Here is an 18509-nt window from a genome sequence, read left to right on the forward strand (position 1 = left end):
CCAAGGCCAGGGGGCTGTGAGTGCAGGGGTACCTTTGGGCATCGGGTATCTGTATCTGGTTCTCTTGTGGTCCGGGGGGGGGGGTCTTCTGGATTTAGGCTTGCAGGTGTCGTCGTGTTGGCCAGGAGGGGTCAACCCAGGGTGGACACAATGTCCGAATTGCCTGGGGACCTGCTCTGGACCTGGTGGGCCACCTGGACTTGGCCTGTGGGCGCTGAGTGCAGAGTGGGCAGGACTCTCGGATCCGGGGCAATTCTGGAGTCCTTTTTGGAGTTTATTGTGGACAGGGCTGCTGTCCTCCGGAGTTCTTGGCCCTCTGCTGGGCAGGCAGTCCTCTCGGGGTTGGTAGAGGTCACTGATCCTGCAGGATGTGTTGCCTTTTTGTAGCGGGGCTTCTGAAGCTGCAGACAGGCCGGTAGGGCTGGGGCCAAGTCAGTTGGTGCCTTGAGTCTTCTATGCTGAGGTCAGCTTAGCAGTCTTTCTTCTTGAGGTCGCCTGGAATCTGGTGAGCTAAGTTCAGGAGTGCCCTTAAATCCTATGTTTGGGAGCGTTACAGGGGTCAGAAGGCAGTTGGCAATGTCTACTGTCCCTGAGGGTGGCTACACTCTTCCTGTGCCCACTCTGTTTGAGGAGGGGGACACACTCCTAACCCTATTGGTCCCTGTCCTCCAAACCAAGGAGGATTCTGCAGGGAAGGGATCGGTTCAGCTCTGGTTTCCTTAAGGGGTGGTCCTAGCTGGAGTGGTCACTCGTCCCTGTTTTACCTAATTTTCACGCCGGACTTGCCACCAAAAGTGGGACTTCGTCCGGGGAGCGGGCATCTCCACTAGCTGGAGTGGCCTGGGTCACTGTAACAGGAGACCTAATCACCGCCAAGTGTTACAGTTCATGCAGGAAGGAGGTGTGAAGCACGTCCACCCAGAGCAGGCTTTGTTCCTGACTCAGAGAGCACAAAGGCTCTCACCCCATGGGGTAAGAAACTTGTCTGTTAGTGGCAGGCTGACTCAGACTGGTCAGCCTTACACTAAAGGGTTAGGTAAAATATAGGGGTATCTCTAATATGTCCCCTGTGTCCATTGTACAATGAATCCAACACTAGCATCAGTGTGGGTTTATTGTGCTAATAAGTTGGATACCAAACTTCCCTGTCTTCAGTGAAGCCATCTTGGAGCTGTGGAGTTCATAATGACAAACTCTCAGTCCATGTACTTAATATGGCCACACTGCACTTACAATATCTAAAAATGGACTTAGACACTGTAGGGGCACAGTGCTCATGCAGCTATGCCCTCACCTGTCGTAAAGTGTACCCTGTCTTAGGGCTGTAAGGCCTGCTAGAGGGGTGGCTTACCTATGTGGTTTGGCAAACCCAGGCAGTGGTTTGTGGGCATGGCACCCTGGTAGGGGTGCCATGTCAACTTTATCTTTTTCTCCCCACCAGCACACACAATCTGCAATGGCAGTGTGCATGTGATTAGTGAGGGATCCCTTAGGGTGGCATAATACACGCTGCAGCTCTTAGGGACCCTCCTTGGTCACAGAGCCCTTGGTACCACTGGTACCTTTTACAAGGGACTTAGCTATGTGCCAGGGGTGTTCCAATTGAGGAAGCAAGGGTACAGGTTAGGTAAAGAACACTGGTGCTGGGGCCTGGTTTGCAGGATTCCAGCACACACACTGTCAAGTTACCATCAATATCAGGCAAAAAGTTGGGAGGTAACTATGCCAAAAGGGGCACTTTCCCTACAAATGCCTTATCTGGTAGAGACATATTTTAGTTGCAGATTCCTTACTTGACCCACCCATCCTCCCGGCTCTGCAAACTGATTTCTAGGGACAGGGACTTCCTTTCAGGGCCCTAGTTTTGAAGCACCAGTGGTCAGCATTCATCATGGTTCTGCGCTTCTGGTTTGGAGTCATGAAAAGGAACTGACATCAGCGTGCTGGGGTGATGCCTGTATATGACCGTGAGTTCATGTCCGGCGCGCACAACACCGACAACGGATGCAGAACCGACCCACGCAACCTGGCGGCATGCAGGGATACTGCTCAAGAATAACTCTCTGGATCCAGACTGATGCCTAGGGGAGATTCTAAAGTAAGTAATCTGCAACAAGACTATGTCTCGACCAGATAAGGGGTTACCGAAGGTAAGTAACTTGTTCTTCATCATCTCCTGCTTGGTAATCTGTTCCCATTAATTGTGTGAAGGAGCTAGATGTGTGAATAAGGAAACTTTATTCACCTTGCATAGAATTGTAAGGGTGTTGAAGGGAAATGTTCTTGATGCAGGCAACCTGCAGAAAACCAGCACTTTACAAACCTCTGATCAGCCATTTACCCAGTTACTGTGTTCCCATTCCACACATCTTTCTGGTTCCTTAGCCTCTGCTCTTAGATTTCTATAATTGTAATGTCCCTCGAATCTGCTTATGAACAAAATCCCCATTGAGAGACTGTTCCTTACACCAAGTCCACTCACATGAACAAACAGTAGCTGTGAACGAGTCACAGAAACCCTTTCCTACTTTCTGCGTACCACTAATTTTGTATCGGCAGTGTACTGGATTCTGAAGTCTTACTCCCTCTTTTCAACAGAGAGTGCCTTACCTTTAATCTCTCATCCCAGAGTACTGTTGACTGTAGTTATCTGTTTTGCAGCCCCTAAATGACCCTATTCTTGGGTCCGGCCCATAAATATGACAGTGATGTGACTAAAAGTATTTTGACATTCTAAAGTCTAGGAACAAATGCTTCTGGAATAGTAAAAGAAAATGCGTATTTGCTACTAAACACAGTTGCATAGTTGAGTAGATTAAAATGTGGGATAGGAATGAGAAATATCAAAGATGCCACGAGACAGATGTTACTGTATAAACTGAAGTTTTCTAAAATCATAATATGGAACAGTTGAAGAATAGTCTTTAAGGTGTGTGCATTAGAAGCACATCAACATCTCCCTAATATCATTGGCTCATATCTTATACTAATTTGCTATTCGGTCTTTTTAGCTTGTTAAAATGTCCTAGGGTTTGGATAACTAAGTTGGAGAGAAGGTGGGTGGAGAACAAGTACAACTGCAACATCTTAACTTTACAAACAATTACTGTAAATGAGTACCAAGCGTGCATCTTAAATATGAGGCCCATTCCAGCCCATTTGTAGAATCGGTTAGTTAATTGGCAGACATTGGCCTAGTATTGTGTACTTTACTTATAAACAATCAAAACCATGTGAAAAAACATTCTGTGTACAACTCCAGTATCACATCAACCATCTTGTGCATGACTTCACATCACAATGCAACATGGAGGCAGCTACCTTACAAATCCTAGACAATGCCCTCCTCTGACAGATATAGATAACTTGTGCCTTCGAATACTGTTGCACCGCTCAATCAATAAATAGATCAGAGATTTGTAGAGCATGGCAAATCACCCATGAGGGTCTTAAGGCACAGGAGTTGCTAGCTGCTAACATGATGATATGTTAATTCGAACAGCCAGGTCTTGAGTTCTTTCCTGAACTGCTGGAGTGATGGGGCTGCCTTGAGGTGCAGTGCAAGGTCATTCCAAACTTTGGCCACCAGGTGTGCAAAGGAGCATCCTCTGCTGTTGCCTCAGCAGGTCCGGGGGTGTCTGCGAGAAAGAGGGAGGCGGATCGTAGGTGCCTGGTCAGTCGGTGGAAGTCATGCGTTTGTTGATGTATGGTGGTCCTTCATTTTGCAGGGCTTATGGTGATGATGTCTGAGTAGACTCAACCCCAACACCCTCAACCCCACTTCACCAGACAGGAAATCAAAATGGATGGAGACATTTGCCAAGCTCATGTTCTCATCTGCAGCCTTGTACTTCGATCATTCAGCACTAGTTGCCTCTCAGGGAGGTACCCTCATGTGTTGTGGGAGTGGCAGACACCTTGACAGCTGTCCATGATGACATCTGGCCAACCTTACAAGATCTCATTACAGATGGCCAGGATGCAGTCTGGACACTACTGACTGTCTGGTCAGGATAGTTGGGGCCAGCTGGTTTTTGATGCTTGGGCGCCATGCCTGGATTCGCTCCACTGGTTTCTCAAATGATATCCTGCTATTTTTAATGGACATGCCATTTGATAACTCTAGGCTCTTGGGTGGAAAGGCGGACTCAACCTTGGAGAGATTTAAATACAGTAAGGCCACCACCCACTCCCTAGGGGAAGCACAACTTTTTCAGTAGTTCCTGCACTAACTTTGCCTCTTTGAAACTTTGTTGAGGATACCAGCACAGGCAATGCCACAGCGTCCATCAGCAAGGGCATCCCTCTCAGTCCTTTCAAGGTAGAGGTGGAGGCAGGGAATCATGCTGACAGCATTAAAGCCTCCACAGGCAGTGATGTACCCAAACATCAGTCCACCCTTCTCCCCCGCCACAAAACTGCTTTAAGTCACCATCGGCACAGCACAATCACCCAGTAGGAGGCTGTATCACCGTCTACATTCTTTAGTGAAGGAGCTTCTCATCCAAACAGTTGGCACTTAAGATTGTGGAGCACGGTTGCTCCATACTCTTCATCTCTTGTGATGCGACCAGCACCACAGTGCCTCCTGCAGGTTCACGTATGTATACTCTAAGGAGATGTGAGCTCTCTTGGGCGCAGACATCATTGATTGGGGCTGGCTTTTACTCCCATTATTTCCTGGTGCCTCCATCCTATCCTCAATATACGCCTTGTGAACTTCTTTCTCCCGAACGACAAGTTGACCCTGGCACAAGCTCATTTTACCTTGGATCCAGGAAACTGTATGTGGCATTGGATCTGCAGGACACAGATTTTCACATCCCCCTCCTGTAATCCCAAAAACGTTACCTGCACTTTCAGTTCTCGGTGCTCCCCTTTGGGCTTACCAGTGCATCTCAGGTGTTCTGAAATGTGTGTTGTGGTCACAGACCATATATGCTGAACGCCTCTATAAGTTTGTGGTCTGGTGTTCCACCTGTAACATTCAATCTTTACAGGCAGCATTATCTGAGGTTCTGCTGTTTTCTAACCCAGCAAGGCATTGCTTTTGTGAAGGTTAAAGATTATCTTTCAGTCGTTTTGGCCTTTCTACGGCTACCTGATCAGTCATCCCTTTTCGAATTTTGTTATGCGTTTCTTAAAGGGATTGGTCCATATGTTCTAGCCAACATCTTTTGTGATTCTGCAGTGGGATCTTAATTTGTTTCTCATCTTTTCGTTGTGCATACCCTTGGAAGTGATTTACATCTGTTCTCTACCTCTGCTAACTATGAAAATTATGTTCTTACTGGCATTATCTCTGCTTGATGAGTAAGTGAGCTTCAGGGCTTGCACATTCAACATCCCTACACAACTTTTTTCCAGGACAAATAGACACAACCAGCATTACTACCAAAGGTAGTAATACCTTTCCATATAGGGCAATCCATTACTTTGCCAACTTTCTACACGCTGCTTCCTCCCTCCAGGGAGGAGGAACTACTCCACTGTCTTGACCCCAAGAGGGTCCTTAGTTTCTTCATTGATCAAACCAGAGACCACCACCTGTGCAATCAACTTTTCTTGGGCTAGCCAAAAAACAGCCTCTAGAAAGCCTGCAGCTTATTCCACCAGAGCGAAGGCAGCAGCCTACGTTGGCACCCTTTGTGCCAGTTTCACACATCTGCAGGCTGCAACATGGGTGTCTCACCACAGGTTCTCCAAGCACTACTGCCAGCATAGACAGGTCCAGCAGAACCGGCATTTTGAAAGATTTGTATGGCAGGATTTCTTGGTTTGAGTCATTCAACAGGGGGAGGTACTGCTTTGTTATCTATTCATTAAATGAGGAATCTGCGGTTAGACATTTTTATCAGAAGGACAAGTTACTTAACTTCAGTAATGCCTCTCCTGGTAGAGACTCTAAACACAGATTCTTTGATGTCTCACCCTGCTCCCCATTCTGTGCAATGTACTCATAACATCCATTATTAAGACCCCATCTAAAGATTGGCACATGACATTTATTTGGATTCTGCGACTGTCGTCATGCACTGATGTATGTGCTCAGAGGTGTCAAAGATATAGTGGCCACAACGTCACATCTGGGGCGAGATGGATCCGATGCAGAGCCACATGATGCCACCTACCAATGGACAAGGAAATGGCTTTTGAAAATTCTCCAGATCCAGTCTGGCCTCCTTAGGAAATTCACAAGATAAAGATCTGTGGTTAAATAGTCTCTCCTAGAAAAGGCGCTACTGAAGATGAGAAACGTGTTTGTCATCGAAATCCTGAAGTCTTGAACGAGCTGAACTGTCAACTGATTCTCCTTTTACCTATCCAACCAACACTGGTTATTTCATAAGGACACCCTCAGTCTCCTATAATAAGGTCTTATAATCTCCATAGTATCCCCATAGTCCATGTTGTCCACCTTGTCCCCCCCATCATTTCTGAACTATACATCAGGCTTCTCCAACAAGTAGATTGTGAGCTATTAGTAGCTCTCCAGCTACCTGTCAGTATCTCTCCTGTGTACAGCCCATCCTATTAAATTAAGAAGGTCTTTGGTTCAATTAATATATGTGTACTGAAATTGAAAAAAGTGCATTCGAGACGAAAATTTGCTTTTTGAAAATTCATAAGTTGATCTTTAGAGATAAATGGTTGAATTTCTGAAATATATTTAAAGTTGATATTTGAGTAAATGATGCAGCATTAGGGAGACATTTTACTCCTAATATTACCTTGATGCTAGGGGCATTGTAACTAGGGTTGTTAAGTAAAATTGGCAAAGCCTTTTTTACATTACTGCGGACAACCTTGCCTGGTGCACTGAGATGATCACAACTGGTAATCTTGCAAAGGTGGCAACCAATGTAATCTTGTCTGATGTGGACATTGTTACAACACTAATAAAATAAGTAGTTCTGGTTGAATTTCATTGCACAGAAGTAGCTCTTATTACAGAAAAGGTTGAAGAACCCTGCTCAACACACAGCCCTTTGGAACTCCGTTCACTGATAACCGCATCAGAATTTACCAGTATGCCACAAAATTCTATTTGAAATTCTCATAAGCATCAGACATCCAACACTTCAAATGCTGCTGGCACCTCATTCTGACCGGGATGTTCAGGACTGGTCTGAAGCTCAACCCTACCTAAACAGAATTCCTCCTATTCTTGAAAAGGAACAGCCAACTAATCCAAAAATACTTTAAAAATCAAAACCTGGACGGATTCAAGGCCTGACTTTAACACAGTGCCAAGTCACAGGAGTTTGACGTGAACACTGATCTCACCCTCATGGAACACATTGCCAAGAAAACCAAATTAACGTAGTACAGGTTTTCTCTACTTAAGAATGTAAATCTGTTTTATTGACTTTGAAACTGAGGTTCAGTCTCTCATACTCTTGCATCTGGATGTGGCAGTGCTCTCCTTAAGTAATGCAGCATGACTTATCAGTGGTCTGAAGACGTATGAGCAATCCATACTGAATAAACTCCACAGGCTCCCCTTATCAGCCAGCACCATCTTAAAAACCTAACGCATGACCTACAAACCATAATGACCAGCACCGTCTCTTATCTGCTGACAAGTTCACCACCACTGGAGGTTCTTAGAAGTCAGGAAATAATCAAACTAGAGACTAAAAACATTTTTTTTAAAACACAAGTCAGGGCCCCCTTGTGCATCCCCTTATCCATCAGACCCACACCACCACTGCTCAGATTTAGGAAGGAACTGAAGGCACCACTTTAGAGTTGAGGTAGCAGTCCACTTCCACTTTCATAAACCAGCTAGATCTCGAATCCCTCTTTAATTGTATCTTTTGCTTTGATCCTTTTGGCAAGGTTCATACTACACAGGTAGCACATATGTGCATACATACAATCTAGAGTACCTTCATGAATGCAGGTAGAGGAAGTAAGTTGAGGGCCACAGGATTGCCCTGCACATCTCCTAATTTAATTGTGTGGTGCGCAGTGGAGCAGAAGATGTGTATTACACTTTCCATTTTGCATTAGTCTTTTGTGCATAAGATTATGAATGGCATTGTGGGCAACCTCAGTGCATGGTTTGATTCATCTGTGCAGTAGTTACCTTGTAAAAGTGCAGTACATATCTCAGTATTGTGCAGTAGCAGGAACCCTCTTGACAAAGCGGAATGCAGCCACCATCTTGAAGGACCTTTCGGGCACTCTCACAAAGCTTCTTGACACAGGGTTATCTGGAAGTAGGTGGAGACCACAGGCTCCGCCATGAAGGAAATGCAGGGGCACAATTGTTCATTGGGCCACACAAATTAGCACTCACTGCCACATTAAATGCCAACGTTGTCCAAGGGCTACATACTTTAGGGATAAATTACTGAGGGCCTGGCCCATAGCAAACAAAGCCAAGCACAGCACCTTTCTAGCTCGTGGTTACATTAGTCGTGCATGGCCTAAGAAACTTTGGGTCAGAATTCTGCATAACTAATGTTAAAATAGTTTTGAATCTGGCCTGGTGTGTCCAGCACTGGGAACGTGAATTCGCTCATGAGCTATGAGTACCAGGGCTATACAACAAAAATGAAGTCTCTTGCTTGAACATTTCAGTGGCTGCATAAAACGCTAAATTTTCGAATTTTTGACCCTCTTTCTATAGATGCTTAAAACATTTTTAAAACCTCAGAATTGCAAATGCCTGTGGATCCTTCTATTTATATTTCTCCCATATTTATATGATAAGAGCTTATGTTTTTCTAGGTCTGTGTTCTGGGCGTACCTGACTTCTCAGGGAAAGTTACTTTCACAGCTAGTCCTTATAGACACATGCAAAGTTCTAAATGGTTTTAGATTTTAACAATGCAGCACAAAGCACAGTTAGTTATAAAAGATTATTTTCAAAGGTATCAATATTCCTTTTATAAATTCGTATTTTTTCACAAGTGAGTTGGGAGAAATATTTTGAAGTTCAGCTCCTGTCAGTTTTGAGAGTCACGTATGAAGGATTTACCACACTGACCAAGACCTTGGTGTATTATGTGTCTTGGTGCCAGCGTGTGTTTTTTCTCTCATGTGGTGTTTCTGCTCATTAAAAGCCAACTGTTACCATGTTAAATTTTTCAGGATCTCACAGCGCGTGGAGACCAACAGGAGTCAGCTCCAGTCTATCAGCGAAAGGGTCACCCTAGCGCAGGCCAAGATCGAGAAGTTAAAAGGAAGCAAGAAGGCCATCAAGGTAAACCTGTACCTGATGTGGACTCAATGTATACTGTCATTCACCAGCTAGTTAGGACCTTCGTTTTACCCTTAGTTCCTTCTTCTAAATATGAAGGCTTGGATAAGTGAGGATCAACTATTGTTTTCCTCCGTTTGTGAATTCAATTTGACATTTTTTCAGCTTATATGTAAAACATTAGGTTCCTAGGGGTGTTTATGGATGTTCTGATTTGTTAGACTGTATCTTTACCACACCGTAAAGGGAGTGTTTATGGTGTGGGAATCTAAGACCTACGCTCAGAGGAAGAGATAGTAAACATCCAAAACTTTGCAATTGGTTACCAAAGAGATTACAGAGAAGAAAGAGAGAATGTGAGAAATCTAGTTAATGGTTTGATGGGTAAGTGACATATTGGAAGAAGGAAGGGAACAATCTAGTTACCAGCTCATCATTTCTTTTTGTTTTCATTCACACCTTGCATGACTGCTGGCCCAATTGCTTTCTTTTTTGGAATGAATTTGAACTTACTTAGACGTTCTCTACACAGGTGTTTTCCAGTGCCAAGTACCCTGCCCCGGACCAGCTGCAGCAGTACTGCTCCATTTTCAGTGGTGCAGAAGACCCATGTTTACAGAAACGGGCACGACGTAAGATCCAAAGCAAGCACCGGCTACTAGAAGAAAAAGCCCTGCAGGTAGTTATTCATCTCTTGTTCTTTGTGAGGGCAATCTAAGGGTCTTCAGCTTTACAAGTGATGGTGTGGTGGAACGTACACGTTACTGCCTTTCCAAGAGTGCTCATACCTTTCTTTATGTTGGAAATGTGCCCTTTCTGCATAACCACACCGTTTTTGTTTGGCCTTTTTGCTGCACCCGATTAAGCCCCATTGACAAGCATAAAACCCTCCTTTTTAAATATTTAAAAATCACCCTTAAGTAAGCCTCACTGTCCATTAATGTAAGGTGCCTGGTATTTAAAAGTAGGATTTGTAAAGGTTAATGTTAAACATGTCCATACAGTGACTAGCACCTCAAAGCTCTTTTCATCGTAGCAGAGTTGGCTGTTCCATAGCAAAGCTTTGACATTCAGTATTATGTTTAATAAGTGTTATATCTGCCTAGGAAACAGCTACATATTTAATTGTTGGACTTCTGACATATATATTACTAGCCTAATTCACTGGAGAAGTCAGTTTGTAACAAATATTTTGGAAAGATTACTTTTTTAAAAAGTCACCTTTGCCCTGCCTGATGTCCCTGGAAGCTAAATCTGTATTTTGCGCTCTCCCCTCTTCCAGCCAAGAATTAACATTTCATTGGCCGTGAATGAGGTGTGGACTTGCTCCCAGGACAGGAAAAGAGGCCTTGGGTGTGGGGAGGTGGTGTTGTGCCCATGCCAGGATGGCCTGTGGGCTAGGCCCAAGGACCTGAATAACGTCACAGACCCTGTCAAAAGCAGACCTTTCCTTTCTCAAAAGCAGACCTTTCCTTTCTCAAAAGCAGACCTTTCCTTTGTCAAAAGCAGACTTTTTCTCTGTTCTACTAGCAGGATCAACAGCCATAACAGTGGGCCTCTTGTTGACATCACAGTGTCAGATCCTGCTGGAGTGTCAAGACCACCCACACCCCCAACTCTTTGAGCCCAAGTTTAGTGTGGGTAAATTCTTTGACTGTCTTGAAAATGCCCAAGATGGGTAGGGTTAGACCCAAGAACCTTTAACCCATTGGTTAGGGCACCACCAGAGTCATTCCCACCCACTCCGTTGTGCCAGGCATAAATGTAGCATCTCCGGACACATAACGGAACACTCTTGACTTTAGTGGTTCATCACAACACGGATTGTGAATACTTGTTGTGGGTACTTGCCCCTGCCCCTCAACTAATAAACCGTTTCTTACTTTTTGCTTCTTTAATCTTTAAAAAGACTTTCAATAAGTATTTCATTTTAAGGCATCTATTATGACTGCTGTTCTGCATTGGTACCTTCATTTTTACAATGGCTGCCCAAGATGGTGGACAGCCTTGTTTCATCTTTCACCAAATGTATAAGCCAAGCCTCGAGGACTTCATTTTAGCTAAGGATAGCCAAGAAACCTCCTGTATGTAGTTGTATCTTAATCCTAGCAGAATACTATTCACATTGACGATGCATAGCTTTGGCATTTCTGATATCCTGTATGTGGTGTACTGTGTGCAGAGACGTACATGAGCATTTTTAAGGTTTTATCTACATTTAGTTCTACTGAATTACTAATGTGTAACATTTTTGTCCATTTTTGTTTTTTCTAATTCGAAGATGACAATACACCACTTTATAAAGACATCCACATGGTTGAATCATGGGCTAGGCCACTGCAGCTAAAAATAACAACATGTGAAAAGCACAAGGTGGTGGAAGATACATGACATTAGCGAGTACACAATGTAAAGATGTCAGATTCTCCAGACGTCGTCTTGAGTTAGTTTCACAAGAGTTATGAAGTTGTTCTTCCAGTGTGGAACAAACAGCATTCAAAATGCAATAACTGGATGTGGTGTTCACGAGGGCCAACGAGGCCCCATGTTCTCCATAATGATGCAGGCACAGAATCAAGGCCCTCCATAAGGTATCATAGTTTTTGTAAGTTTTCAGAAGAACTGAAAAATGTTTTCTTTCAAGCCACAGGAGTTGGTTGTGGCTATTGATTTCCACAAATTAGTCAGCATCTTTAGATGGGGGGGAGCTCTTATTCCCACAGGCATAGGATTCGCTCTCTGAATTATCTACTGCAATCCCTAGCTCTTTTGCCATCCGTGGGCTTCAACAACTACCAAGCCGGCTTCTTGGTACTGGAGTACCCAAACAATAGGCAAACCTCTACACTGGCCCCAGAGGTATTTTGTGAAATTGACTTCTGTAGACTTAATAGAGTTCAGTACCGTAGAGACACTGACAAAGGGGATATCAAGTTTTCAGTTCTTTTTGCTGAAGGAATTAGGAAAGTTCAGCTTCCAGAATTTCTATAAACATTGCTTATGGGTAACCATTTCATAGGGAATGTTGTGCTTTGGTTTCTGAGACTCGGGTGCACCAATAAAAGACTTTCCCTAAGCTAACGTATAGAAACTGTAACTAAAAAGTGTAAAGTGAACTCACTAAACTTTCAGTGAGCTGGGTTCAGTCTTCTTTGGTAAATCATTGAGCTCCCATGTTGGGCTAAATCTGAGAACTCAATACTTGGGCAATAACAGGATTCAGTAGGTGGGTAATAATAGGAAAATAGCCCACCATAGACGAGGCTTAGGAGAGAAGTTCTACTCAAGCCTTCTGAAGAAGGTCCCTTACATATGGATATCTCCATTAAAATGAAATCTGTACATGGCAAGGTGTATAATAACTCACTCAGTTATATTTTACCACCAGTAAAAAAACATATATAATTTAATAAAAAGATCTTGTCAGACTAATTTTAGATTTTAGTTTGTTCAAATATTAAGTAGGTTTTTTTATTTTTTTTTATTGTGTTATTAACACAGGGCATTGATACCTCTTTGTAAACTAATGCTTGCAATACCTAATATAAAGTCGGACAGTTCTTGGGGCGGATTAATAGCATTTCTCTTCCATGTGCCTTTAACATAATGATGCTACTCGAACCTATTTAAAAGGTGTATTGTTTTATACAATTGGTTTACTAATGTAGAGACCCAATGGAGATCATACCCTTTAGTTATAGATGCTTTTTTACCTGTATTTGTGCCAAGTTATTTGAATTTTGGGCAATACAATACTCACAAATTTGAAGCCAACCCACGTTTCTTGAGAACATCAAGAAAGCACCAGTCCACAGGCACAGGACGCTTAGGAGTCTGAGTGGTTTGTGGATCAGGCATGGAACCAGTGATTGGTGCAATTCCCACCATGTTGTGCTCCACTTCAGTGGTACACTTGCCTGTTTAATCAGCTTATGACCCTCTGTCACTGCGTGGCATTCACCTTTTTAGTTTGCAGTCTACCACGCAGCACAGCTATCCGGTTTGCTAAAGACATCTTGAGGACTTTCAGAAAGTTGACCTAGGAATGCATTGTGCTTGCTGATTACCATTGGCTTTGTGGTTTGTAACTCACACTTTCTGGCTTTCCATTTTCTGGCTTTATTTGCTTTAGGCTCTCCAGGTTCAGTTTGTCCTTCCTATTGCCTAAACCATGCTTCCTCTGTTCTTCCACGAACTTGCTTTCTGTTAACAGGCCTTTAAATCGTGTTCTGATCTACTCACGTTTGCTGTGCATTCAAAGACGGAGATCAAATGTCAGGCGTTGTCTTCCAAGGGCACTTGTGTACTTTTCTTTCTCTGAATTGAAAGTGAGAGAATTTATGTGACAATCTTGCTGAATACTGCAGCTAGGAAATAGTTTTTTTCTTGCTCACAACAGCATTTAATTAAATTGTGTCAGTAGTCCAGAATATATCAGGATTATGAACTCACAGAGCATGCAAATTTTTTGTTATTTTTGAAGTGTGTTGGAATCAAATACTTTAATACGATTAAAACAAATCATTACACTAGGTGATGCAATTTCCACACATTTTTGTATATGCTCTGTATAGTTTTATTAGTAAAACTGTATGTCTATGCAAATGTAATGGTCATTTCAATTGAAAATATGTTGTCTGTAATGGCAGTGTGCTACCACACCATGAACACTCCACTCTACGCCACTCTACTCTACATCACTCCACACCACTGTTCTTTACTCTGCACCACTCCACACCACTACACTCTGCACCACTCCTCTCTAGGCCCCTTCACGCTACGCCTCTCTACCCTGTACCACTCTACGCCATGCCAAAGCACTCTCCGCCCCTCTACTGTACACCACTGCACTATTCACTGCACTCTGCACCACACCACTCCATTCTACTCTGCACAACTCCACTCTATGCCACTGCACTCTGCCACTCTGCAACACTGCACTGTATGCCAGTGCACTCTATGCCAATGTACTTTACTCTGTAGCACTCAACTCTGTGCTCCTGCACTCTATGCCATTCCACTGTACATCACTCTATGCCATTCCACTGTGCGCCACTCTAACCTACTTTGCACTACTGCATTGTACACCACTTTACTCTACGCTATTACACTCTATGCCACTCTACGTAATTGCACTCTACCCTGCACCACTTTCCTCTACTCCACAACAATCTACTCTGTGCCACTACACTCTACCAGTGATTCCCAACCTTTTGGTTTCTGAGGACCCCCATTTTAACATTAATGGAACCCAGGGACCCCCACTGAATCATCATTGGAATACGGGGACCCCCGCCTGAGTCATTACTGGAAGCTGGGGACCTAATTTGTCAATATTTGTTAATATTTTTTCCTTTTCTAAGCAGTCGCGGACCCCCTGAGAAGGCTTCGTGGACCCCCAGGGGTCCCCGGACCACAGGTTGGGAAACACTGCTCTATGCCACTTTATGACATTGCACTCTACACAACTGCACTGTCACTGAACTCTACTCTGCGTCACTGTACTCTGTTCTACTTCTCCCTGCACCATTTTACTCCACTTTACACCACTGCACTCTGACATTCTACCCTGCAACACTGTGCACTATCCACCACTGAAATCTACTCCACACCACTTCACTTTATGCCACTGCACTCTATGGCACTATACTCTACATCACTCTATGCTGCTCTACTCTGTACCACTTTACGCCACTGCACTCTATGCCTCTGATTCTACTCTGGACCACTTCCCTCTGAATCACTAAATTCTACATCACTCCACACCACCCTGCACCGCTGCACTCTGGGCCATTCTACTCTGCGCCAATCTGTGCCACTGCGCTCTACTATGCACTAATCTAATCAACGCCACTGCATTCTACGATGCTGTATTGTACGCTACTGAATTCAATGTCACGGCACTCTATGCCACTATACTCTGCAGCACTCTACACCAGTCTGCTCTACGCTAGTCCACTCGAGTGTATGCCACTCTACTCGACTCCACACTACACCACTCCAATACACAACTCTCCCTGCCACTCCATTCTAGAACACTCTGCTCCACTCTTTGCCATTCTACTATACGACACTCCATGTCACTCTCTTCTATGCTACCAACTTTAACAATGATGAACAGCAGCCACAATGTGTTCTAGCCATGTGAACAACATGGGTAGAACACATCGGAAAGCCAATAGCTCTTGCAAAGGTGAGGCGTATTGGCTTTACCAAGGCTTGTTGACAGTCTCTCCGGACTCCATTGGGTCATCCCATGTTTCTTCTGCCCTTCCCAAATTTCCTTATTAATTAACCCCATTGTTCCCAAATGTTGCAAGACATTATGACTAAACCACACAACATCAAAACAGTGAGTATGGAGCAGTTTCACTATTTACGTCCCTGTGGCCTTGGAGCTTATAACAGCCCCTTCCTGCCAGCTACCCATACGGCTTTACTCACCATGAGATACCTAGATTCCTTTTCCAGGGTTTTGCCACATGCACTGTGTTCTTTTCATTCCCCTTGTATGTTCTTCCTTGAGAGTGTCCTGAGTAACACATTTATTTTGACAACACTTAACTATTGAAAGTTTTTATACCATTGTACTTTGTGCAATACAGTAACCTACTTCACAGGGTAGTCATTGCATGGGTGCCTGTGAAATACATATTTCATATTCATAACAACCCCAAACTACTCAACAGACCTTCCACATTGTCCGAGCTAGTAGGATTGTGTGTCATGATGGATCAAATTATGTGACAGTGTTATCAAACTATGTTCATCAATTTGACCAATATCTTTGGTGGAATCTACACATTTTGCAGTTAATTTGGTTTTGAACGAGTAAATTCAGAACCTAACTATAATGTCCCTGTAACCTTTGTTTTTTCAGTGAATGTCTATGGCTTTTTTAACGTAAAGTAATTTTAATTACTATACGTTAATCCAACCACCGGCGCACACTGCCTTTGGCCGTGCGCGGCAGGTGTTGGTGTGCAGGGCCTGCAGCCAACCATTGATAACCACCCAATCTTGCGCTGCACACATCCGTCAGCGCAGCCAACCACCCAACCCCACACTGACGAAGGGTCTCTCTCTGGGTGTGAAAATAGGCGTTGGAAGGGTGTCTCTGGGTGTGAGAGTGGGTGCGTGAGGGTCTGAGTGGTTCTGAGTGGATGCGTGATGGTTTGAGTGGATCTGTGAGTGGGTGCGTCAGTGTCTTAGTGTGACTGTGAGTGGGTGCATGAGTATCTAAGTAGGTCTTGTCAGTGGGTGCATTGGGGCCTGAGTGTGTCTGTGAGTGGGTGCATGAATGTCTGAGTGGGCCTGTCAGTGCGTGAGTCCCTGAGTGGATGTGTGAGTCTCTGAGTGGGTGCGCGAGGGACTAAGTTTGAATGGGTGCGTTTCTGTATGGGTCTGTGAGTGGCTGAGTCTCTGTGAGTCTTTGGGTGGGTCTGCTAGTTGGTGCGTGAGCGTCTGAGTGGATCTTAAATTGGCTGTATGTCTCACTGAGTGGGTCTGTGAGTGGGTGCATGATATTTGTGAATTCATTGCGATTTTACATGGGGGCCACACTGAGCGTCGGGACTTATTCGCAAACATAGCGTGCCAGGAAAAAAACATACATTGTAAAGTCATATTTTGACCTACAAAGACTTCTATATCTCAGCCCTGAGGTCAGGGTACTTCTATCCTGACCCCTTATGCCACTTTTCATTTAACTTTTTCAGCCCCGGGGACGTGTCACGCTCCCTAAAATGACGGCCGCAACTTTCTAGTTAGGTTGCGGCCAGCCAATGACAGCATTCCTGTTGGCGCGCACATTTTTGAATTAGCTGTGATCGCTGCAAAAACATCACAACGGATCAGCAGCTCTAAATATGCAAATTTATTTTTCCTTTAATATCTCCTAAACTACTGAACAGATTTACACCAAGTAAGCAAAAGCATAATATGTGTACCGAAAGCTAGCTTTCTGCCAAATTTGGTGTAATTCCGTCCAGTAGTTCGGGCTGTAGTCGTGTTCAAAACTCCAATGGGAATTAACATGGGAAACACATGTTTTTTTACCCCCTTTTTCTCGGCCCCCACTTATCACCCTGAAACTTACTGTGCGCAACAAGAATCACCGGGGCACCGGGAATCTTTTTGTGAAGATTCGTCAAACAGTGCCAAAGATACAGGCAAGTCAAAAAACGCTTTTTCTATGGAAACAGGGTCCTAACTGTATCTACCTAATGGCAATTAAACTAAGGTAAGGTGTTGGAATGATACATAAGCTAATATTAAAAACCCTAAACGCCACTGAAATACTCCAGTTGTAGTTTAGTGAATTAACTAACTTGCTCCCCATTATTATCACAACACATAGTACATAGCTCATGACATATTAAATAACGTCATTGATTACATCCTTGGTTAGACTTAAATAACATTGTTGAAATTACTAATTAAATTAGCCAATGATTCTGACAGTGTGCTTTATGCTTTGTTACCAAGGAGTAATACAACAACCTGAACTGATGTTTAGACTTTTATAAGATTGTCAGAAAGCTTTAGAAAGATGCAAAGGAAAGTTGATATTGTAGAAGTGAAAAAACACTTTTGATGGATATTATTGTCCTTTTATTTGTATTCACCCAAAGGATGGGTACAGTGGGGTTAGGTCACTGGACATCTTTGATCAAAGCCCCTCTGGCCAACCTTTTCTCTGAAAGGCTGAGCAAGTAGGGTGGTAGGTGGTCATGGAGGAATGGGTACAGGGCTTACACATAGGCCTAGCCCCACAGCCTAAACCCGTAATGTATGTTGGATGCAGGGTCTGGTGTGACACCAGGCCTTGCAGATAAGCTCCATTGTGTATGTCCAAAGTATTTATGTAGCATGGGATGGTTGCTTGTGTAGGGGTGAGTGTAGACCAGTGGTTCCCAACCTGTGGTCCGCGGGCCCCCAGGGGTCCGTGACACATTCCCAGGCGGTCCGCAGGCCTGAGCTGGCAGGAAGACACCTCTCCAGCTGAGGCCTCTCAGAAATACGAGGGTGTTTGTCTACTTATTACTTTATTTATGCAGCAGTTTAAAAAACACTGCAAATTCATCCACCAGCTTTCATGCAAAAAATAAAAGCGTCAAGAGAACTCATGTGATTAATGTTCCTGCAGGAGAGAGATGGGAGGTTTGACTAGTGGCAGTTTTGACTCATCTAAGGTAGCGCAGAGGGTTAACATGCCTGCTGCAAAGAACGTATATTATGCAAAGAACAGGATTTTATGTGCATAGCACAGTGGGTTACTGCTTTTGTGACAGATTAT

The 18509-nt window shown here is 43.9% G+C and overlaps 1 protein-coding gene across 3 annotated transcripts in view; it reads left to right on the forward strand.

Annotated features, from left to right (window-relative positions):
- WASHC1 (WASH complex subunit 1) overlaps window positions 1–18509 on the forward strand; it is a 451748-nt gene that overhangs the window by 238420 nt on the left and 194819 nt on the right. For all 3 annotated transcript variants that reach the window (XM_069228148.1, XM_069228149.1, XM_069228151.1), the window contains 2 exons: window positions 9103–9214; window positions 9744–9890. In XM_069228148.1, the coding sequence (XP_069084249.1) occupies window positions 9103–9214; window positions 9744–9890 (259 nt within the window). The remainder of the gene's footprint in view (window positions 1–9102; window positions 9215–9743; window positions 9891–18509) is intronic.

The sequence above is a fragment of the Pleurodeles waltl genome, chromosome 4_1 (genome assembly GCF_031143425.1).
Source record: "Pleurodeles waltl isolate 20211129_DDA chromosome 4_1, aPleWal1.hap1.20221129, whole genome shotgun sequence".
Classification (NCBI taxonomy): domain Eukaryota; kingdom Metazoa; phylum Chordata; class Amphibia; order Caudata; family Salamandridae; genus Pleurodeles; species Pleurodeles waltl.